Genomic DNA, 18,699 nt, shown 5'->3' on the forward strand with positions numbered 1-18,699 from the left:
AAAACTATTTGTTAGATTTGAAGTCATTCAGTCATGGTAAACACTCATCTATAAAATTCAGCTTTTTTCTTTGCATGTGTAAAAATGTTTATATTAGTATTTAATGCTAAGCTATTGGTTTTACTTCCAATTAATTATTACTTTTATTGCAAATATTTGAATCTTCTGGCATTTTTTTTCTTTCAATATTCAGAAGTATTTAAGAAAGCTGAATAAAACAGAGACACTGTCTTTCTCTTCATATTTTGGAGTGACTTTAAATAACGCTGTCTGATGGTATCCAACAATTCCACATGTGTAATGTTGGCAGTACCTGACACATTAACATGTAATTAGGTATCTTATAGAGGCAGTTGCCATTTGTTCCCATTTAATTGTTCACTTCCTTTTTGTTGTATTGTTATGATAATAATGAGATAAATTAAGATCTGATACGACCCTTCGCCTTATGACTCAAACTGAATGTATTTTTACATTGAGTTTATGTGAACTTTAATTTTCACAGGCAAGTGTTTTGGGCTTTCACAGAATTAAGACTTAGGAAAATGCCATAAGAAGAGGCTTTTCTTGCATAATATGAACTCACTATGAAATGAAACGTTCTGAAAGTCTTGGATGTTCCACTGTAGGTTTAGTGAGTCTTGTTACTAATTTAGGTACTTAAAAATACCTGGAAAACTGATTTTGTTCAAACTCAGCTTGGTAGCTGGAAGTATATTAGGATTTTTCATATAGTTATTTCTCTGGCCTCTGCAGTGGATCTGTACTTGTAATATTCCTCACCATTACTTCACTGTGACTGACTCATGACAGTCTCCTTTCATCAAGACAGTTATTTTCACACATATAGTTCATGACAGAGGGTGAGTTATTTTATTGTTTAGGTTAACATTTATTATATTGCAGGTGAATCATCTTAGGATGCCCACATTCCAGCTATTTACTTTGTTTTCAGAGTCAAGAAAGGCTAGTAAGACTTTCTGGTCAGTTTTAACCAAGTGGGATCCTGAGTCATTAAAGATCAGACAATAATTCTGGAAACAGGGAGACTGCAGAGGAAGAGAAAATTAATCAGGTGGTTACTTTATGTCTAATAATACGTATATTAGGTCCTGTCTTGGGAATTAGAGCATATTTCTGAAAACTGTCTTCAGGAGATATGTAATTGTATCACCTTTTTCCAAGTTCCTCTCCATCTGCTTGAGCAGCACTGGGCACTTAATCTAAAGTAGGAGAGTTTTGAGCAGAAGAGCAAATGGTTTTGCTTGAATCGTATCCACACTGATTTTTTTTTAAAGATGGGTTGGGTTGTTTTGGTGGTAATACTGTAAATGAGATGCTGTAGTTCTAATAAGGAAATTGCCTATTTGAAAAAGTTGAGTGCAACTTTTAAGAAATGGAACACCAAAACTTACCTTAGATGTTAAATTAACTCTAGCTGAAGGGAGGGGAGTATGAGAAGTGACTGATTTATGCCAGAACAGCTGGGTTAGTAAATGGTAAGGAACAGCTCATTCTTTCCTGTGTAAGATGCTTAATTTACTGTTACATACTTAAAAGTTTTCCAGAAAGTTTTGTGGCAGGGTGGGTGATGTTTTTCACAGTAATAATAATACATTGGTCTTTTTACTTGTAGCCTAGCTTTGACATACACTAAGTTCACATCTTCCTATATTTTTCTAGTTCTGAGTGTTACAAACTTTTTTGTAGGTTTTGGTGTGGGTTTGGCAGTTGTTTTTTTTTTAATTCACCTGAGAGTATGAAGCAGTCACTAACATTCAGGAGCTGGAGCATGTTCTGAACTGGGATCGCCAAAGTTGGCAAGATTGAAAAACACAATAAAAGGGAATGAAAATAATGCAATTATCTTTAAAGTATTAGAGAAATGGCTTTTTTAGCTTTCTGATTGCAGTTATGTAGTTTAAATTAGGATTCCAAAACCTACTCTTACAGACGGTCAAACATAACTTCTATCTGGGAATACTAAGCTTGAAAGTAAGCACGAGTTCACTGTTTACAGAATTTCACTCCATTGCACCACTGCATCAACTACCTTTTGATTAAAATTGTCTTTCACTATTTTTTTCCCAAGTTCTAGGGAAGGCTGTATAGAATAGTTAAAGAGGAAGACAGGAGCTGCAAAACATCTTTAGAAGCAGAGCTATAAACTGAACTGTAGAAAACTAATACTCTTCAGATACTTGAACCACACGTCTTAATATTTGGCCTATTGAGATTTTGCCATAGAACAGTAGCCCTGGCAGAAGTGTTGATCAGAGTTTGTGTCCTAAAATACTCCATATCTGCAGAGCAAAACATTACAGAAGGGCACTGTAGAACACAGTTTTAGTTAAGAAGCTGATCCCAGGATGAAAGACAGATGAAATCAGCTACAGACTGTATGAGGAATTAATGGTAAAGCTTTTCATAATCTTTCATGCTTTGGCTAAAAATATTAGCACCATAAAAATTCTTCATGGGGCAGAGTTGAGGTGGGAGCTGCAGAGTGATCAAAACATAAAAGAGGCACTTTTTCCCTTTTTATGGGGAGGCCTTTTTCAGACCTGTCATATGAAGGATTTGAAATGAAAGTTTAATGGACTCTCAGACAGCCATCTTTCTACAGCTTCATTATTAACAACAATTTAATCTTAGCCATCTCGCTTGCTTTTTTTCTGAACTCTTGATAATTCATTTATTTTATTTGTTTAGCAGCAATACAAGAAAAAATACTCAGATCATAAAGTGAAGGAAGTGTTCCAAATCAAAAAACAATGTGAAACCAGTCCCCAGTAAATTTTGCAGGAGCATTTACTCCACAGTTGTTTGAATTAAAATGTAACAAGTGTGGACAATGTGAATGGGTTTCATATTTAACCTATATGCAATAGTACATGAGCTGTAATTTTTCCTCCCAGTGCTATATGAGCAACAAGGCCATTTTCATGGCTGACGTTGTATAAGATGTTTTTCAACTAAGGCTCATGGTATAGAAACTGTTTTGTTAATGTGTCAGAAAGTGAGATCTCGGAAGCAAGTGGATGCATGGTAGCTCTTGGAAAAATAAGCACATAGCATTCAGAAAAATGAAATTTCAAAATGTGTGAATACATTTTTACAGGGTCTGATCCAGAGCTGTTAATGTCATTTAAGTTTTTTACTTCAGTTGTAAGCCAAGTGCACCAGGTTCTTGATTCTACCAGCTATTTTAGTGCTCTCTGGGGAATGATACAGACTAACTTTGCTTCCCTTCGGAAGTTCGAAAGGGTGGAACTTAGTCTCTAACATGACTCGCGCCTTCTGAGTTTATGTGGGTGCAACTCTGTCTAGCCACTCAAATCCACTGAGTACTTTGTGTAGGGAGAAGTAGAAGTCTGAAGCTTCACCCGTTAAGGCTCTTTACAGGGTCAGGGGGTCCAGGGACAGTCCTCTGTGTTTCTTTGAAAGTAGAGACTGTCAACAATATGGGCTCCTTTCTGATAGGTTCAGAACTGGTGGTAGCCAACTAATCCTTAACCTTTAATCCTTAACCTTCCTACATTTTACATTGTGTCCAGAACAACAAAAAACAAACAAACAAACAAATATTCTTTACAGTGTAGAAAGAAGGGGATACAATAATATGAAGTCTTTTAAATGAATCTATCTACTTTTATACCCATTCTGTGCAGTTACTACCTGATTTTCCTTTTAACAAAAACCAAAATTGGTCCTACTAAAATTTTGTCTAGCACAAACTGGGATACTAATAATAAAGACCAAACTAATTTATATTTTAAATTTACATAATGCACATGTGTTGTCATATAATTTGTTACTCCCCTTTGAAAACGTAGGTTGCTGAGTCCCTAACCTCTCTACAGGTGTGACTGTATCCATTTAGTGCAAGGATGATTAATAAAGCATATACAACTGCAATTCAAAATATATTAGTAGTGGTTAGGTAATATATTAATATTGCGTACCTCTGTTTCTGCATGGATTATAAGGCAAACTAATGCAAGCTGACTTGAAATCACAAACATAACTCAAAATTCTAGTTAGTTGATGCTTGAAGACTGATAAAGTCACACACTTTAATGAACTGTTGCTTTTTCATTAACAAATAAAACTGGTAAGGATTTACAAGAGACATAAGTACATGATGGTATCTCAGCACTGTTTACAAAATTCATCAAAAACCACAATAAAGTCATCTTCTGTAAACAATTTCATCAATGTTAAGTAAATTAAAAACAGTTGGTTAGTCAGCAGCAACCAATCTCAGAGGGGAGAAAAACTTTTCAGTCTTGCAACTTAACAAGGCAAAGGCACTTGCAGTGTCACTGTCCCTTCACCCAGGATGTTCTGGTCTGAGTTCTTACATGCTGGACTGTCTTTGAGGGTGGGTGTCAGCTGTGTCTCCTAGCAGGGGTACAGAACTTGCTCTGTGGATCAAAATGGGGATCTGTCCGCTTCCCTGGATTTTGTAGTGATCAGCGGTAAGGTGTTTCACAAGGTATTGTAAAAAAGCTCAAGTTATAGGTCTTAGCCTAATATAGATAGGATATTATGAAGTTCAAACCTTCAATATCAGGATGTTCTTCTGCAGCTATTTACTTTTATTAATTAAAAAAAAAAAAATCAGCTATCAGTCCAATCCCTTCTTGAATGTTAATGAAATATGCCTCTCAACAGCTTCTTGTTAGATTGAAGCTGATAGGCTTATACACACACATCATGTGAAATTTTTTGAATTTTTTGAATTTACAAGCCTTTTTTTCCCATGACTTTCCCTTACTTTTTTGGTTTAAGTGAATTGGAATAAATGACTTTTAATCCATATGTCTGTATTTGTCTGCATCTTTACCTGTAACTGGAATTTTCTCAATACAGAAGGTTTTCTTTCAACAAGGGGTTACTCGAGTCATGAAGTGATTGACATGGTTTCTGAAATGTGGCAGTGGCAGTAATATTGCACATAAAACCACTAATTTATATAAAAGACCAATTATATTTCTAGCGTGGTTCTCTGTTGATGTCTTTTTTAATCTTAACATAATGCACCTTTATGTTGACGTTTTGTGACTGTTTCTCGGCACACAGTAACTGATGTTCTTCACTGATAGGCCTGCAGCAAAAGCAGCAAGACTGCTTCTATTGATTAGTCCAGTTAATTCAGCTATCTGGAATATGTAGGGACAATTTAAGTTTCCTCTCTAATGTATATTACTTTGGTGTTCATGGCATAAATTCACTTTCCCATCATTTAGGCCCTGTATGTAGGCTTTTCCCAGCAGCATGAATGGCTGTGTATAATGCCGAGAGCCTTTTAACTGCGTATCACAGTTGTGACAGGACAAAGCAGCAGTCATCTCTGGAATAACTGGGTCCTCGACCCTGACTTTTTTTTTTTTTTTTTTTTTTAAGTTCAAAGCTCATACCTTGAATTTGCATTAAAAGTAAATTGCCAAGCAATATACAGTCAAGGGTGTTAGTAGATTTTGTTGTCTGTTTTAAAGTTTGCATTTAAAAGTCTTTTGTAATAAAATCGAAAATCTTTGAGTAGAGCCTTTAGAAAAAGGGTCATGTGTCTCCTGTGTACTTCAGCAATGTCTGATGTGGTTTCAGCTGTCAAGCCTTATGCACATGTATGTGGCAGGAGTTTTTGACCTTAAGGACTTAAAATTATAGTCACATAGACAGATGAAGGTAGTAGGAACAAGAAGGAGCAGAGACACGTAAAAGTCAGGGATTTGCCCGTGATGACAAAGGGTGTGCACTGCACAGCTGGATTGCGAGTCCATATTTTATCCTTCCCTGGCTGGTATCTGATTTGCAAAGTCACTTTTCCTTATGCAAGAGATCCTACTGGTATTTCCAGAGAGATCATCATTCCAAAGAGTGCTGCAGATCAGGGCTCTGCAGATGTTCTGGCAAAACCCCGGTGTTCTGAAAAGCAGAGGGAGTAGCCAAATGGCTTCATGAAGAATGACTGGAATATTTGGCAACCCAGGATATTCATGTGTCCCTAAGTTGTCTGGTGCTTCTACATTGTATACTGTAGTGATTTTCTGCCTTTGTGTTTTGTTGTCTAAATCACAAAATAGTCAATTCAATGGAAAGAAGTGAGGAGAACTGTTTCCTCAGCATCCATGTGTATTCAGTGTATGCCGCTGGCTGGCTGAGTCACATGACAATCTACTGTTGCAAAAGGTTTCCCAGCTATCTTTATTTTTCTTTCTTTTCTTGCAGTGTAAACACACCAGGTGTTCAGACAGTTTTCTAAGCTCATTTGGGTTTTGCACAACTACTAATATAACTCTCTTCTTTTCAACAGCTGCACAGCTTCATCCCCTGGCATCAGAGATCACCTAACAGTGTAATGCACCAGTGTGGGAAGGTGATTTCCTCTGATCAAAGTCCTTGTGTTTCTGTCCCCATCCTCTACAGCACTGCGAAGTCGATCAGGGCGGTCCATCATCAATGGAAACTGGGCAATTGATCGACCTGGGAGATACGAAGGTGGTGGGACAATGTTCACTTATAAACGCCCAAATGAGATCTCCAGCACTGCAGGAGAGTCGTTTTTGGCTGATGGTCCAACAAATGAAGTCCTTGATGTCTATGTAAGTTTCTTGTGTTTGTATTCACCTTCCTGATGGAAGAAAATGGTTCAGCTCATTGTTAACACGCAACACTAAAATTGCATTGAGTACCAATACTTGGTCAGTTTTGAAACTTTTTATATTTTACTATTGCTTGCTGTTGCTCCTGTCTTGCTGCAGATCACATAACAACGAAGCCTTTATCTCTCAGGCTTTACTGATCCAGTAAAACCAATTTTACTTTTTCAGTAAAATAGAGATAAAGCATACAAATGTCTGGGGTCTTTTTTTTGTGAACTGGATTTTCTCTGAATACTTTCCTACTAAAGCAGATTTGGCACAGTTTAATTTTATAGTGAACTAAAGCAAATACCTAAATCAGACAAGGCATCTCACAGAGTGATACCATCTCAGTTGTCTTTAAAAGAAACGTAAGTCCAAAAAGCTATAGAACATGGGATTTGAAGCAGCACAGATTTAATATGAAGCTGTGCTAGGAGACCACAGATAATAGCCATTTGAGAAAGGAAGAGGGACAACAAATTGCAGCTGAGGGGGGAAACATATTGAAAAAGCTGTTTACTTCAGATGGGACAGCTTTTTAGTGCATCATGTTGAAATAAAAAATATAACTGGAATTGATTACAACTTACTCAAAGATAAATAGCATGTTCTGAGATTATACACTTCCACATGGTAAAATCCATTCACTGAAAAAAAACTAGAGTGACTGATGATATGGTTGTTTCATCCAGCTACAGCTTTTTTGCCCTTAAGTGCAATATGGGGTGGAAAACTGAGTGTGCTGGGTTGTTTCATGGAAAAACAAATAGTAACTGATTACTTAGCTGGGAGAAGTTAGATGTTGGCAAAGTTATTGCCCATCAGCTAAATGCTGTCTTAATAAAACAGTGTAATAATTAAGCTAACATTACTATTTTTTGGATAATTTCTGATTGATTGCAGTTTTAGACTGGCAAAAACCTGGATGATTAAATGGTGGGGCTCCTAGGTGCCCCCTATGCAGACTCCATGTTTTTAAAATATACTTATTTTTGTGTAGTTGCAGGATGCTGTGAGCTGAGGTTTGGTCTTACATTTTTATTGTCAGCTGATTAATGCCTAGTACGTAATGACCTGGAGAGAAAATGATCAGGAAATGGATTAAACAGTTGTTTCCAAAGTAATACCATATAAATCCTTAAGCTTAAGTTTATCATATTTTAATATTTTAGTTTAGGCTTAGTCTCTTCTCTTTTTTTTTTTGCTTTTGCTATGAATATATGAAACTGGCGTGATGGGCATGGCTTTATCAGTTTTGCTTTGTAGCTGCTACTATGGATTGCTACATCTAATTTGGCTGGACTCTTATCTGAGATGGTTCTTATAGATATGAGGAATACTATAATTCCTCATAAGCTGATATTTTAGTGTTGTTTCCAATATAGTGTGAGAAGGTAAAAATGGATAGTGCTAGATGAAAGAAAATCAATCATCAGTATGACACAGCCTCTCTAACAGGTTTGAAATTTGTAACCGCACAGATACAGATGTCTTTTTTTCACTTCGTCTTGCAGTTCCTGAATCATGTAATGCTCTTCATCCATACTCATGATCTTTATGCTCTGTGTAGAAAAATGAAGAGATTTGCAGATGGGAACTACAAATGGCTTTCTGTTCATTTTGACTGTGATCATGCTGTCTTCTTCTTCCACTCTAAAAATGTAGATTAAAAAGCTGTCTAAGTTACAGCAGGTTATAATTAGCAAGATAAAAAGAGATGCAAGTTTTCTCCAGGTGCGAAGTATGCATTGCTACAAAGACTGAGGTCCACTAACTCAAAGCAAAAATTTGTATAATTCCAGGTATTTTCCTGCAGGAAAGTTGTGGCAGTATATTCATAGGGACTTCATCAGTTAAGCTCTTCATAACATGTGGCTGTCAGTTGTTCTGAGAAGTGTGGTGGAAAAACCATGGGAACCATTGGAAAGCTGTTCCTGGAACCTGGAATCTTAAGACCAGTGTCCTGGTTCAGGAAGGTGGGGGTTACTCTACTCTTCCGCCGAAGTGAGCTTCACAGTGCTCAGTTCTCTCAGGACCAAACACAAAGAGGGTGTATTTTTTGGATAACAAAGTGATGTGGGAAGGACCAACCCTTACAAAAAAATACTACAGGCAATGCATTATTAGATGGTTCAGAAAAGTGAATGATCTCTGAGGGACAGAGTTTAGAGGAACAGCTATTATATTTGGCAAGGAAAAAGTGATTTTGACACAAAGAAAAACAAAGGTCTGAACCCCTAGTTGGTGTTGATTGGTGTGGTGAATTTAGTGAAATTTTGAAGCATAAATGTGCTCTGCTGGGTCATAAAGCCGTTGGTGTAACATGACTTTTTTCTTTTCAGGCCACGGTTTGTCAAAAGCAAAGAGCTAGTGCAAGCTCTGGTGTTTGTTTGGTTACGTTTTTTAAAAAAGGTGCTTTAAGTTTGAGTGTAATCTGAGGCTTCTATCAAACCAATCCCCACAAAGAGTTCAGGACCTTTAAAGCCACCGGGTCAGTAGGAGCAGTACTGAAGTAATCTAAGCTAAACTAGTGAAATTAGCAGCTGATGGCACCCTTGCATTTCTGGTGGGAGTATGCTCAGGCTCTCAGCAGCAGCAATGTATAATACAAGCCAGTTGGGTATGGAGTGTGTTGCTAACAGTTTTTAAAAGCTTTCATGAAGCCATACCTTGCTCAGATCTTATGATGCCCAACAGCTTAAGCACACAAGTGACGCTGACTTCCAGAGGCACACTCTTGTCAGCTCACATAGGCTTCTGCAGCAGTGTTCTGAAACCACTTGGCTTCATTTTCACATTTAAAGGAGAACACGTGATGGTTCCTGCCTGTGTTTGATGAAGAACACTTTGATAGAGTTGTTGTGGCTAGCTGTAAAGCAGTGGGAGTGTCTGCACTTACATTACATCTCCGTTCAGTTGAAAATTAATGTGGAAGGATGCAGGAGGGTTGCACGGGCGCTCTTCAGCTGCAGTCACAAGTATGGGGGCCTTTAATCTGTTCGCTTGATCTTCACTGAGCAATGCTTATGTTGAGAGCGGCATAACGTTCATTGGGCATCTTAGCTAGTGGATTGTCAAGTCTCCACTGAGCGGCGCAGAGGTAGCTGCACGATGATAAAAGGAACAGTTTGGTTTGTGGGACTACACACAGAATAACCCATATGTGCTGTCTGCATGTGCTATGTTCAAGAGTACAACTGATAAACCTTAAAAAAGGCAGTTGGCTAGATTTGTAGACAGGGATCTATTTATTTTCCTCTGCTTTGTTTCTTCCTTGCATATGTTTCCACAGGCATCTGTCAAGTTCCTTCTGTCTGAGAATGTTTTGGTGACCTCGGGCCCATCCCTGGTGCTGGGGCTGGGTGTGAGCCTCTGCTGCCCATGCTGCCGAGAGGCGAGGCCATCCCTGCTGCAGCCCGCAGCCTCACCTCAGCCCCAAGCGTGTCACTTACAAGTTTTTTGAAGAAGATTTAGAGAAATAGTTTCTCAGCCATCACAAGCTAGCCAAGTTTGCAAACGTAGTAACCTGCATTTTCTTATTTTTTCCAGAAACAAGCATCTTTTTTTTTTTTTTCCCAGTTTTTGGAGACATTAACCATTGTTTCTGTCCTGACCGATGAAAAATAATGTTATGTAGTTAATTAGTTCAAGTACATGTTTTAAGTATTAGTAATATAACAACTGGAAGAACTGAATATATGGCTGTTTTTCTTTTTAGATGATACATCAGCAGCCTAACCCAGGTATACATTATGAGTATATCATTCCAGGAGACAATGTCATTAGTCCTCAGTTGCTTGCTCACAGGAGGCCAGGTAAAATGCCATTATTTCCTATTATCAAACACACTTTGTTACCCTATAAGGTAATGGAGATATTAATACCACTAAATTCAGTGAAAATGCTGCCACTGGTGTGGGAGAGGCCCAGGGTTTCACCCTACATGTTGAAAGAGAAGTCTGCACAAATTTAATAACCTCAGTGAATTAATAATGGCAGGGATTATTTCTACTGTAGCAGGGAATCTGGTCACATATTTCTGCTTTCAGTTGTCAAAACGTTAACCATGGCTTTGCATAAGCTGGAGTGTTGTAACCATGTCTCAGAAATTAAATAGAACATGATTTTTCTCTTCAGAGTTTGAGATAATTTAAAACAACCCTTTGCAGTTTCTCTTCCCTCTCCCAACTGGAGGGGTTCAAACACAAAACTGTTGCCTTTCCAAGCTAGAATCTGGACAGCTCTTGCTCCTGAGCTGTAGGTATGTGCTGTAGGTATGTATGTATGTACTGGTATGACGTTCTGAAGGACAGTAGAAAATTTGCAAGCGAGTTTGGCCCTACTTTTAATGTTCATGACTTCCTTTGGCAAATTTCTGTGTGTGTTTGTAGTCTGCTCATAATGAGGAGCAGCTGTGCCGTGACATGGGGAAGCATAGAATACAGAGCATGGTACAAAAAAAACCCCCAAAACTTTGGGAAATTGTGACAGTGGGTGCATTAACTCTACCATCTGTTTGGAGATATTTCAGTTTTTAATGTATTTTCTGGCTGAGACTTGGTTATCTTAGTTTAAAACAACACAGTCTTTGCAGGACACTATTTGGAGGTATCTGCATAGCAGATTAAAGCTACTTTTCAAGTGTAATGATGTGCCAGTTGTGATTATTAGCAGGTGAAAACATGAGACTGATATTTGCAAGTGAGGCTCATTATTTTACTTTTTTTGTTGTTGTCCATCATCAGGGGAGCCCTTGAATGGTCAGTTAGGAATGCCAGAAGGTACAAATCATGAAGATGAGGATTTGCATAGAGAGGCAGACACTCTCACTGGACAGTCAGCTGGAACTTTTCCAGTTATTCAGCCAGGAAGATTTCCTTCTCATCAGCCAGAAAACCAGGTGCCTGCTGTGCAACCATCAAGACAAAACCGAGAACACAACTGGAAACAGATTGGAAAAACCGAGTGCACTACTACATGTGGGAAAGGTAAGTGCTTCATACACCGTGCACAGAAAATAGATGACACACTGGAGGGTTCTAGCGTGGGAGAGCAGAAGCATGGAGAGAAGAAGCAGTGTAACTATTCAGCAGCTCTTGCATGCACAAAGCATTGCTGGACCTGGTGTTTTCTGTTATCTTAGAAGCAAAAGACACAAAGATACTATTATGTGTGCTTATATTTAAATCAGCAAACCCAACAAAATTAAAAATATGAAATACAAAGTATGTAAATTAAAAGGTAATATATGGCATTTGCCTCCAAAAGGAAATATTTCAGGATTTTATGGCAAGCTGCTTTCTCTCACACCCTTGATACACAGCTGCTTTCCTCAGCATTCTTTGGCATTCTTTATCCTTGCATTTTTGGCCTCTCCTGCTTTGTCAGATACACCCTCAGTGCTTTTTGTGTCTTTGTCAACAGTTTGTTGATCTTTAGGGGAAAGTTCCATCAGCCGTATTTGCCTCATTGCATGTTGCTGGAACAGGAATAATGTGACTTCAAAAAACTCTGGTTTTCATAGGGGAGAAGTGGGAAGGAAGAGGAATGGAAAGGGACTAGTAATTAGTGAGCTTTTGGGACCTGATGAACGCACTGCTTTGGCCTTGCCAGATTCATCCTTGGTGTAAGACACAGTGGCCACAGATTCAATGTTGCACAGCACAAGATATTATTTGGAAGAACAAGTTTTTGTGATAGTAAAAGTGAAATCTTTTGTACTGTACATAGCCACTTATCACCATACCTAAAAAATTGCAGAGATTTGAAATAAAGACATACCAGGGAACTCAGCTGACTGTCAGCAGTTCATATACATTAAGAACATTTGTTTCCTAATTAGTTTGAGAGAACACTTCACAAATTTGGTCGAAGGCCAGATGAGTGTCTGTGCTATAGATACAGATAGAGCTAAAAAAGCCAGCAGTATTGATACCAGTCCAAACTATTTCCCAGTATGTTCAGAAAAGTTTTTTCATTGGGGAAATTACAGCAGAAGTGTTAGAGCTAAAATACAGCCTATAAAAGTCAGAAGACTTCTTGAAGTCAGCCTTTTTGTGGATCAAAGGAGGGAATGTAAACCAGAATTATTTTGGCTGGCGTTTAAATATACTTTGTGTCTTTAACACAAGTCATATGGGCAAAATCCTTAATTGCACCTGATGATTTAGCACTGATCAGTGAGTAGTCTCACCTGCTGAATGTCTGGATTATCATATACAGGGTGAATTTTAGTATCCCAATCAGGTAATTTATGATGCAGTTGCAGGAACTCATCAGGGTAAATGTATTCTTCCTTTTCATCATAGAAGTCTTGGTTGTATTTCTTGTGGACCTTATGAAAATATGAACACAGATCTTGCTATTTCTTCAGAGATCTGGGAGTTATTGGAAGTGATATTAATGAAATCTGAGTCAAAATGATGATAGCAAAATTGTAGGCAAATGGAATTCAAAAGATATAATTCAGACTCCTATACAGCTTAAATTTACTTCACAAAGTTTACCAAGAGAACTATCAAAAATTAGTATCTTTTTGCAGTATTTGGAGAATGTGTGTGTGTTCCGTTCAACAAACTGGACCTTGAGAGCAGCATCCAGACACTGTTGAGACTGTATGAACATTCCTTGTAATCTTGTTGTGAGAAGCCTGTGTGAATCTCTGATGCCCCTTAAGGCATTTCAAGTCAAACTAGATTACATAGATTGATTAAAAAAATGGAGTGGAAAAAGTCAGAAAGAAATCTTATACTGTTTAAGGCTTTGTTTTCATTTTGCGTGACTCAATATGAGACTCTTTTTTTTCATGTTTTCCTTTTTTCTACTACTTTATTTCTTCATGCAGAAATGTAGATGATACATGGTCTTTAAATTTCCTTTTTTTTCCTCCTCCCCCCTGCCCCAATGAACCCATCAATGCTAAATAACGTTAGGAAATTTTAAGTTGGAAGAAGAAAGAAAGAAAAATTACTTTTGTGCCACCTAAGGGAAAAAGGGGATAAAGTAATAGTTGCGATAAAAAGCTGTGAGATTTCAAAGCACTTTTCAGTAAAACTTGGCTTGGAAAAATAAAAAAGACCATTATCATTTTTTTTAAAAAAAAGAAAATGCTTCCCATGAGAACTGCCAACTCTTGTCCCAGATTTCCATTTAAAATGACTAAGCAAACAGATATCCTAGAACTTGGACAGTGTGGGAACTGCTGCCACATCTTGGCAGGGAAGTGAAGTCCAGAGAGAAAAGGGCTGGTACAGTGCAAATTCCTCCAGTCCTGGAGCCACAGGAACTTCATCCAGATTTGGTCTGAAAGATCTTACAGGAGTACCACCTTCCCTCATCTTCCTGGAGCATGGCCAGTGCCTTAGAACTCTTACCTGCATCTTGGAAATTACTTGGGATGTGTAATTGGTTATCAGTCGTGGCAGTATCTTTGTTACTTTATGCAAGGAGATTAAAAAGTGCGAACTGCTGATTTTTTTCCTCAGATTTCCAGGCTCTGTCTCCAGGTTGTACACTATATTTTCCCAAATTCTCAAGTATATTGTTGATATCAAGGTCAGTCAGTATAGTTTTACTTTTCAAATACAGCTTTATCCAGAACAATCACACATCATCCACACATTTCAAATGCAAAATGACAAACATGAAATCTGAGTAGGAAAGCATTCCACGAAAAGTTTGTGCAGTGAAGCATGAACTGTGTATCTGCTTGTCTGGTTGAATAGTGTTCCACTTGTCCTTATTTCATTCTGTTGAAGAAAGTCAGGCATAACCTGAGCAAAATGTTTCTGTTTCAGTTCAGAGTTAATTTTCCTGTTCATGGTTTCTTTTGCTGTGTAATCCTGAATATCTGCACTAATAAACCAATAAATAATTAGTCATTTGCAGTAACTTGCTGTAGGATAGCCTAAATAACTAGAATCACCCAATTTTTAAGTCAGTGGGTCTGTCTTCAGGCGGCGCAGCTGGCAGCTGTGGGCTGTACTGTGACCACTTCTCTTTGCCTGAGCCCTATTTCTCTTGTAACCAAATGGCTCCTGTTACCAGAGGTGTTTGGTGCCATTGCTGTACCGCAGTGACCAGGAGGGGTTGCTGCCACTGTACGTGGTGTAAACATGCAGAGAGAATCAGCAGGCTGTTGTACTACTTTTTAGAAAGAACTAAAAAGGAAATGTTTCCTAGTCTACCTTTTGCTGTTTATGTGCTTGTAGAGTTGCCTTTCACATCCCTTGCCAGATTCAACTCCAGATGGGCCTTGCCTTTTGTAACCCCATCCCTGCACAATCAGACAGCATCTCTGGACTCCTCCAGGACCGCCTGCCTCTGCTTACACCTCTTGTTCTTCCTTTTTGTGTCTGAGTTGAGTTAGGAGCTCTTTGCTTATCCATGCAGGTCTCCTGCCACCTTTGCTTGATTTCCTGTTTGTCGAGATGGACCTTTCTTGAGCTTGGAGGAGGTGGTCTCTGAATATCAACCAACTCTTCTGGACCCCACTTCTCTCTAGGGCTTTATCCCATGGGATTCTTCCAGGCAGATCCCTGAGGAGATTTGGGTCTGCTCTTTTTTGATATTCAGGCTTGTGGTCCTGCTTTTTGCCCTGCTCCTTTCTCTTAGAATCGTGAAATCTACCATTTCATGGTCACTGCAGCCAAAACTGTCCCCGATTTTCACATCCCTGACTTCTATGTTTTTATGTATCAGGTCTAACAGAGCACCTTTCCTGGCTCCTCAACCACCTGTGTCAGGAAACATGTTAACGTGCTACAACTTTTCACTTACCAAATACAAATAGACATGTTAGCACCTTGCTCTTTGTCATAATTTTGATAGTTAGTGTGCACTGGTAATAGAAGTAGATTTCTGTCTTTATGCTCTAGCATGAAAATTATTTAAAGACCAAGTATTAAATGTGGAGAAGAGTAATGTTTAGTGAGTTTGTAGTCTACAGTAGTGCTTAACCTGTAACCAGTATCTTAGGAATTTTTTTGAAAACCAGGCAAAGTGGATAATGTTCTCAGGTGTTCACTAACCCCAACTCTAAAGTAAGGAGGCTCAGTCTCTTTCCAGAAGCACAACAGAATTACTGCTAAATTTTTCCTCCTTTCAACCTGTGTTTTGGCTGCATTTTTTTTAAACTGCCTGAATACTTAATGTTTGTACTCTCTGCACTATAAAGGCCTCATGTAGACCAAGGAGCATATTTTCTCAACCTTTCCTGCAATGCCATGCTGTACTTTCTGTATACTAAAGGCTTCCCTTAATACTGCAATTAAATAGTCTAGCATTTGGCTCTTACATTTGGAAATTTTGGATAAAATCTTAAGTCTGTATGTCCTGTTGTTAAGTTACACTTTTCCTTTCTGTGTCAGTGTTGGATGCTACTGTTATGACTCTGCAGTCTTTTGCAACACATCACCTAATTTTCTTCTTCATTTCAGGGTCACAGTACCCAGTTTTCCACTGCGTCAACAGAATCACTCATGAGGAGGTATCTGAGAGTTACTGTGACAGCAGCACCAAACCCATTCCAGAAGAGGAGGCCTGCAACCTCTTCCCATGTCCGGCTTTGTAAGATACTACAATTTACCTCAAGTGAAATAAACCAATGTCATTGAGGTTTTGCATGTGAAAGAGGCTATTCTAAGTAGGAAACTAGTTTGAACTTCTAAGTACTATGCACTTGTTTCATAAAGTGTAGGGCATATTTTTTCTGTAGTTGTTGGTGGCCTTCTTCCCCTTCACAGGGAGCAATAGCATTCAGAGAAGACAAAAGCAAAGTTGGCAACATGAGCTTAACACAAAGTTGCTGTGGTTGTTCAGGTATGCAACACTATACACGTTCTTGATATGGGTAGGTTTTTTTTCAAGTGACGGGCCTCACATATACCTGCCTGAAGAAGAGGCTCTGTAGGTTATATTGCTCCATACTGGATCAGTGTGCTGTAGTGCCCACATGTTGCTTCCACAGTATCATATTTAAAGATAAGGTTAGGCTGACAGTGCTCACAGCCACCCCCTGGGGAGCATCACATGTCTTTCCTTCAATTCAGTAGTTCTTCAGCTTGAAGACAGGATTCTGGAGTGGTAGTCCTTGTTTCCAGCACACTAATACTGCCAGCACACAAGATGTGATTTCCTTTGGAAAAGACACTCGCCATCAGGAGGCTGTGACTTACAATTGGCTAAGCAACTTATTTTAAAATGTCAACAAGAAAAACTTTAAAAAGTCAGTTCATCCAGGGTGTATACCAAGAAAAGAAAATGGTTAAACCCAGTTGCCATCGTAACAGCTTTATTTCAGCAGAAAGCTGTACTTTCCATCTCTCTTGTGGTTACATTCTAAAGTTCCCTTCTGAGCAGCCAGTGGCCACTCCTTATCCCACAGAACTTTCTAATGGTCTGAGTGCTGTTATAGTGTTAGAGGTGCCTGACAAGCCATTTCCTAGTGCACAGTAGATACTCGGGAACTTCTGAAGATGTTTTCTTGGAGATTCTTCTCTCACCAAGCATTTTTCTCACCTTTTTCTTTGTAATGACTCACACTAATTCAACATCATCTGTTTACACAGGATAATATCAAGAATATAAACAAAGATATGTAAATATTTATTACAAAGATTACAGAGATTTTGCTTGCTTTCCGCAAGGGTTCTGAAATCAAATGTGTGAACGTTTCAGATACTTCCCTTATTTCTGTATGTCTTCATGCTTGAAATGAAAACTGAAAGGGAAAATGACATGTTTAAACAAAAGTGATTAAATAAATACAGTGAAATCTTGGAATGAAAATATATATCTAGGGAATCTTTTCATCTCTAAAATTTAATGTATTAATTCATTGCTTATTATTTGCTATTTCAGTAGTATGTATGAATGCCTGAATGCCTTAGGGATTTTTTTCATACTGTCCTTTTTAGAGCCTTTGCTTCAAAAAAATTTTATGCAACACACCTTAAATTTTTGAGAAGTATCATTAGATCAGTAATACGTATTATAGATAGATTCTTTAAAAGAAAACCAAACAGCAATTACTGGGTTAAGTAACGTTTGTTAGTATGTCTTGAAACCAGGAATTGTGCAATCTATATGCATACTTACTATTATCAACCACTATGGGTAGATTGGTTGCAAGTATAAAACATCTTTATGGAATATCGGTATGCATATAGAGTCTTACGGGTTATTTTATCAGATTCTGTATCAGCATGAGGATCACATCACTCAAGTTCTGCTAAGATTAGTATTAGAGAAATCTTTACTGAAGAAATACATCTTCTTGATTTTTTCTTTAGCTGGGATATAGGGGAGTGGTCTGAATGCAGCAAAACATGTGGCCTTGGTATGCAGCACCGACAGATCCTATGCCGGCAAATGTATGCCAATCGCACCTTGACAGTTCAGCAGTACCGCTGCCAGCACCTGGAGAAGCCGGAGACAACCAGCACTTGCCAGCTGAAGATCTGCAGTGAATGGCAGATTAGGACAGAGTGGACTTCAGTAAGTATGAGTCATTAATTTGGGGCATAACACCTCAGAAAAGAGTAAGAATTTTCTTCCAGGTATCACTGATCAAACATTAAATTTGTTTTTGTTTAAAGCGGGGAAGTGAAATGTGAAAAGCCTTGGAAGTAGGTGAATCTTAGTTCAAGAAAACCCTGCTGGATTATGACCATTAAACTTTACAGTTCATAAACAGAAAGAAGCTGAAAATGAGCAATTGAATAGTACAAAACACAGAGCTGTGTGTGTACAGAAGTACGCAAGTTTTCTGAGCAATGTATTTTTAAATGTTTTGTGAAGTAGAGTTGGGGGAGCCTTGATAGGTTTGCCTGTGGTGACAAACCTCCTGCTCTTTCTCATAGCGTGTAGAATTTAGTTCCAGGAGTTATTTTACCTTATGGATGTATTATGGGTAGGGTCAGTAGTTGTTGTTACTGTAGTTGGTTTGAGGCTATGCCAAGACTTTCAGATAAATGTGGATGTCCAGTTCCAGGCTTTAATTTTTCTGTGTTGCTTACAAAAGGTTTGGCCAACCTGACAACCATCCTAG

The 18,699-nt window shown here is 38.4% G+C and overlaps 1 protein-coding gene across 3 annotated transcripts in view; it reads left to right on the forward strand.

The window, feature by feature from the left end:
• THSD4 (thrombospondin type 1 domain containing 4) overlaps positions 1 to 18,699 on the forward strand; it is a 320,405-nt gene that overhangs the window by 275,758 nt on the left and 25,948 nt on the right. For all 3 annotated transcript variants that reach the window (XM_080396118.1, XM_080396119.1, XM_080396120.1), the window contains 5 exons: positions 6,433 to 6,608; positions 10,369 to 10,465; positions 11,396 to 11,638; positions 16,088 to 16,217; positions 17,942 to 18,146. In XM_080396118.1, coding sequence (XP_080252244.1) covers positions 6,433 to 6,608; positions 10,369 to 10,465; positions 11,396 to 11,638; positions 16,088 to 16,217; positions 17,942 to 18,146 — 851 coding nt within the window. The remainder of the gene's footprint in view (positions 1 to 6,432; positions 6,609 to 10,368; positions 10,466 to 11,395; positions 11,639 to 16,087; positions 16,218 to 17,941; positions 18,147 to 18,699) is intronic.

The sequence above is a fragment of the Falco punctatus genome, assembly GCF_963210335.1.
Source record: "Falco punctatus genome assembly, chromosome: 7".
NCBI lineage: Eukaryota > Metazoa > Chordata > Aves > Falconiformes > Falconidae > Falco > Falco punctatus.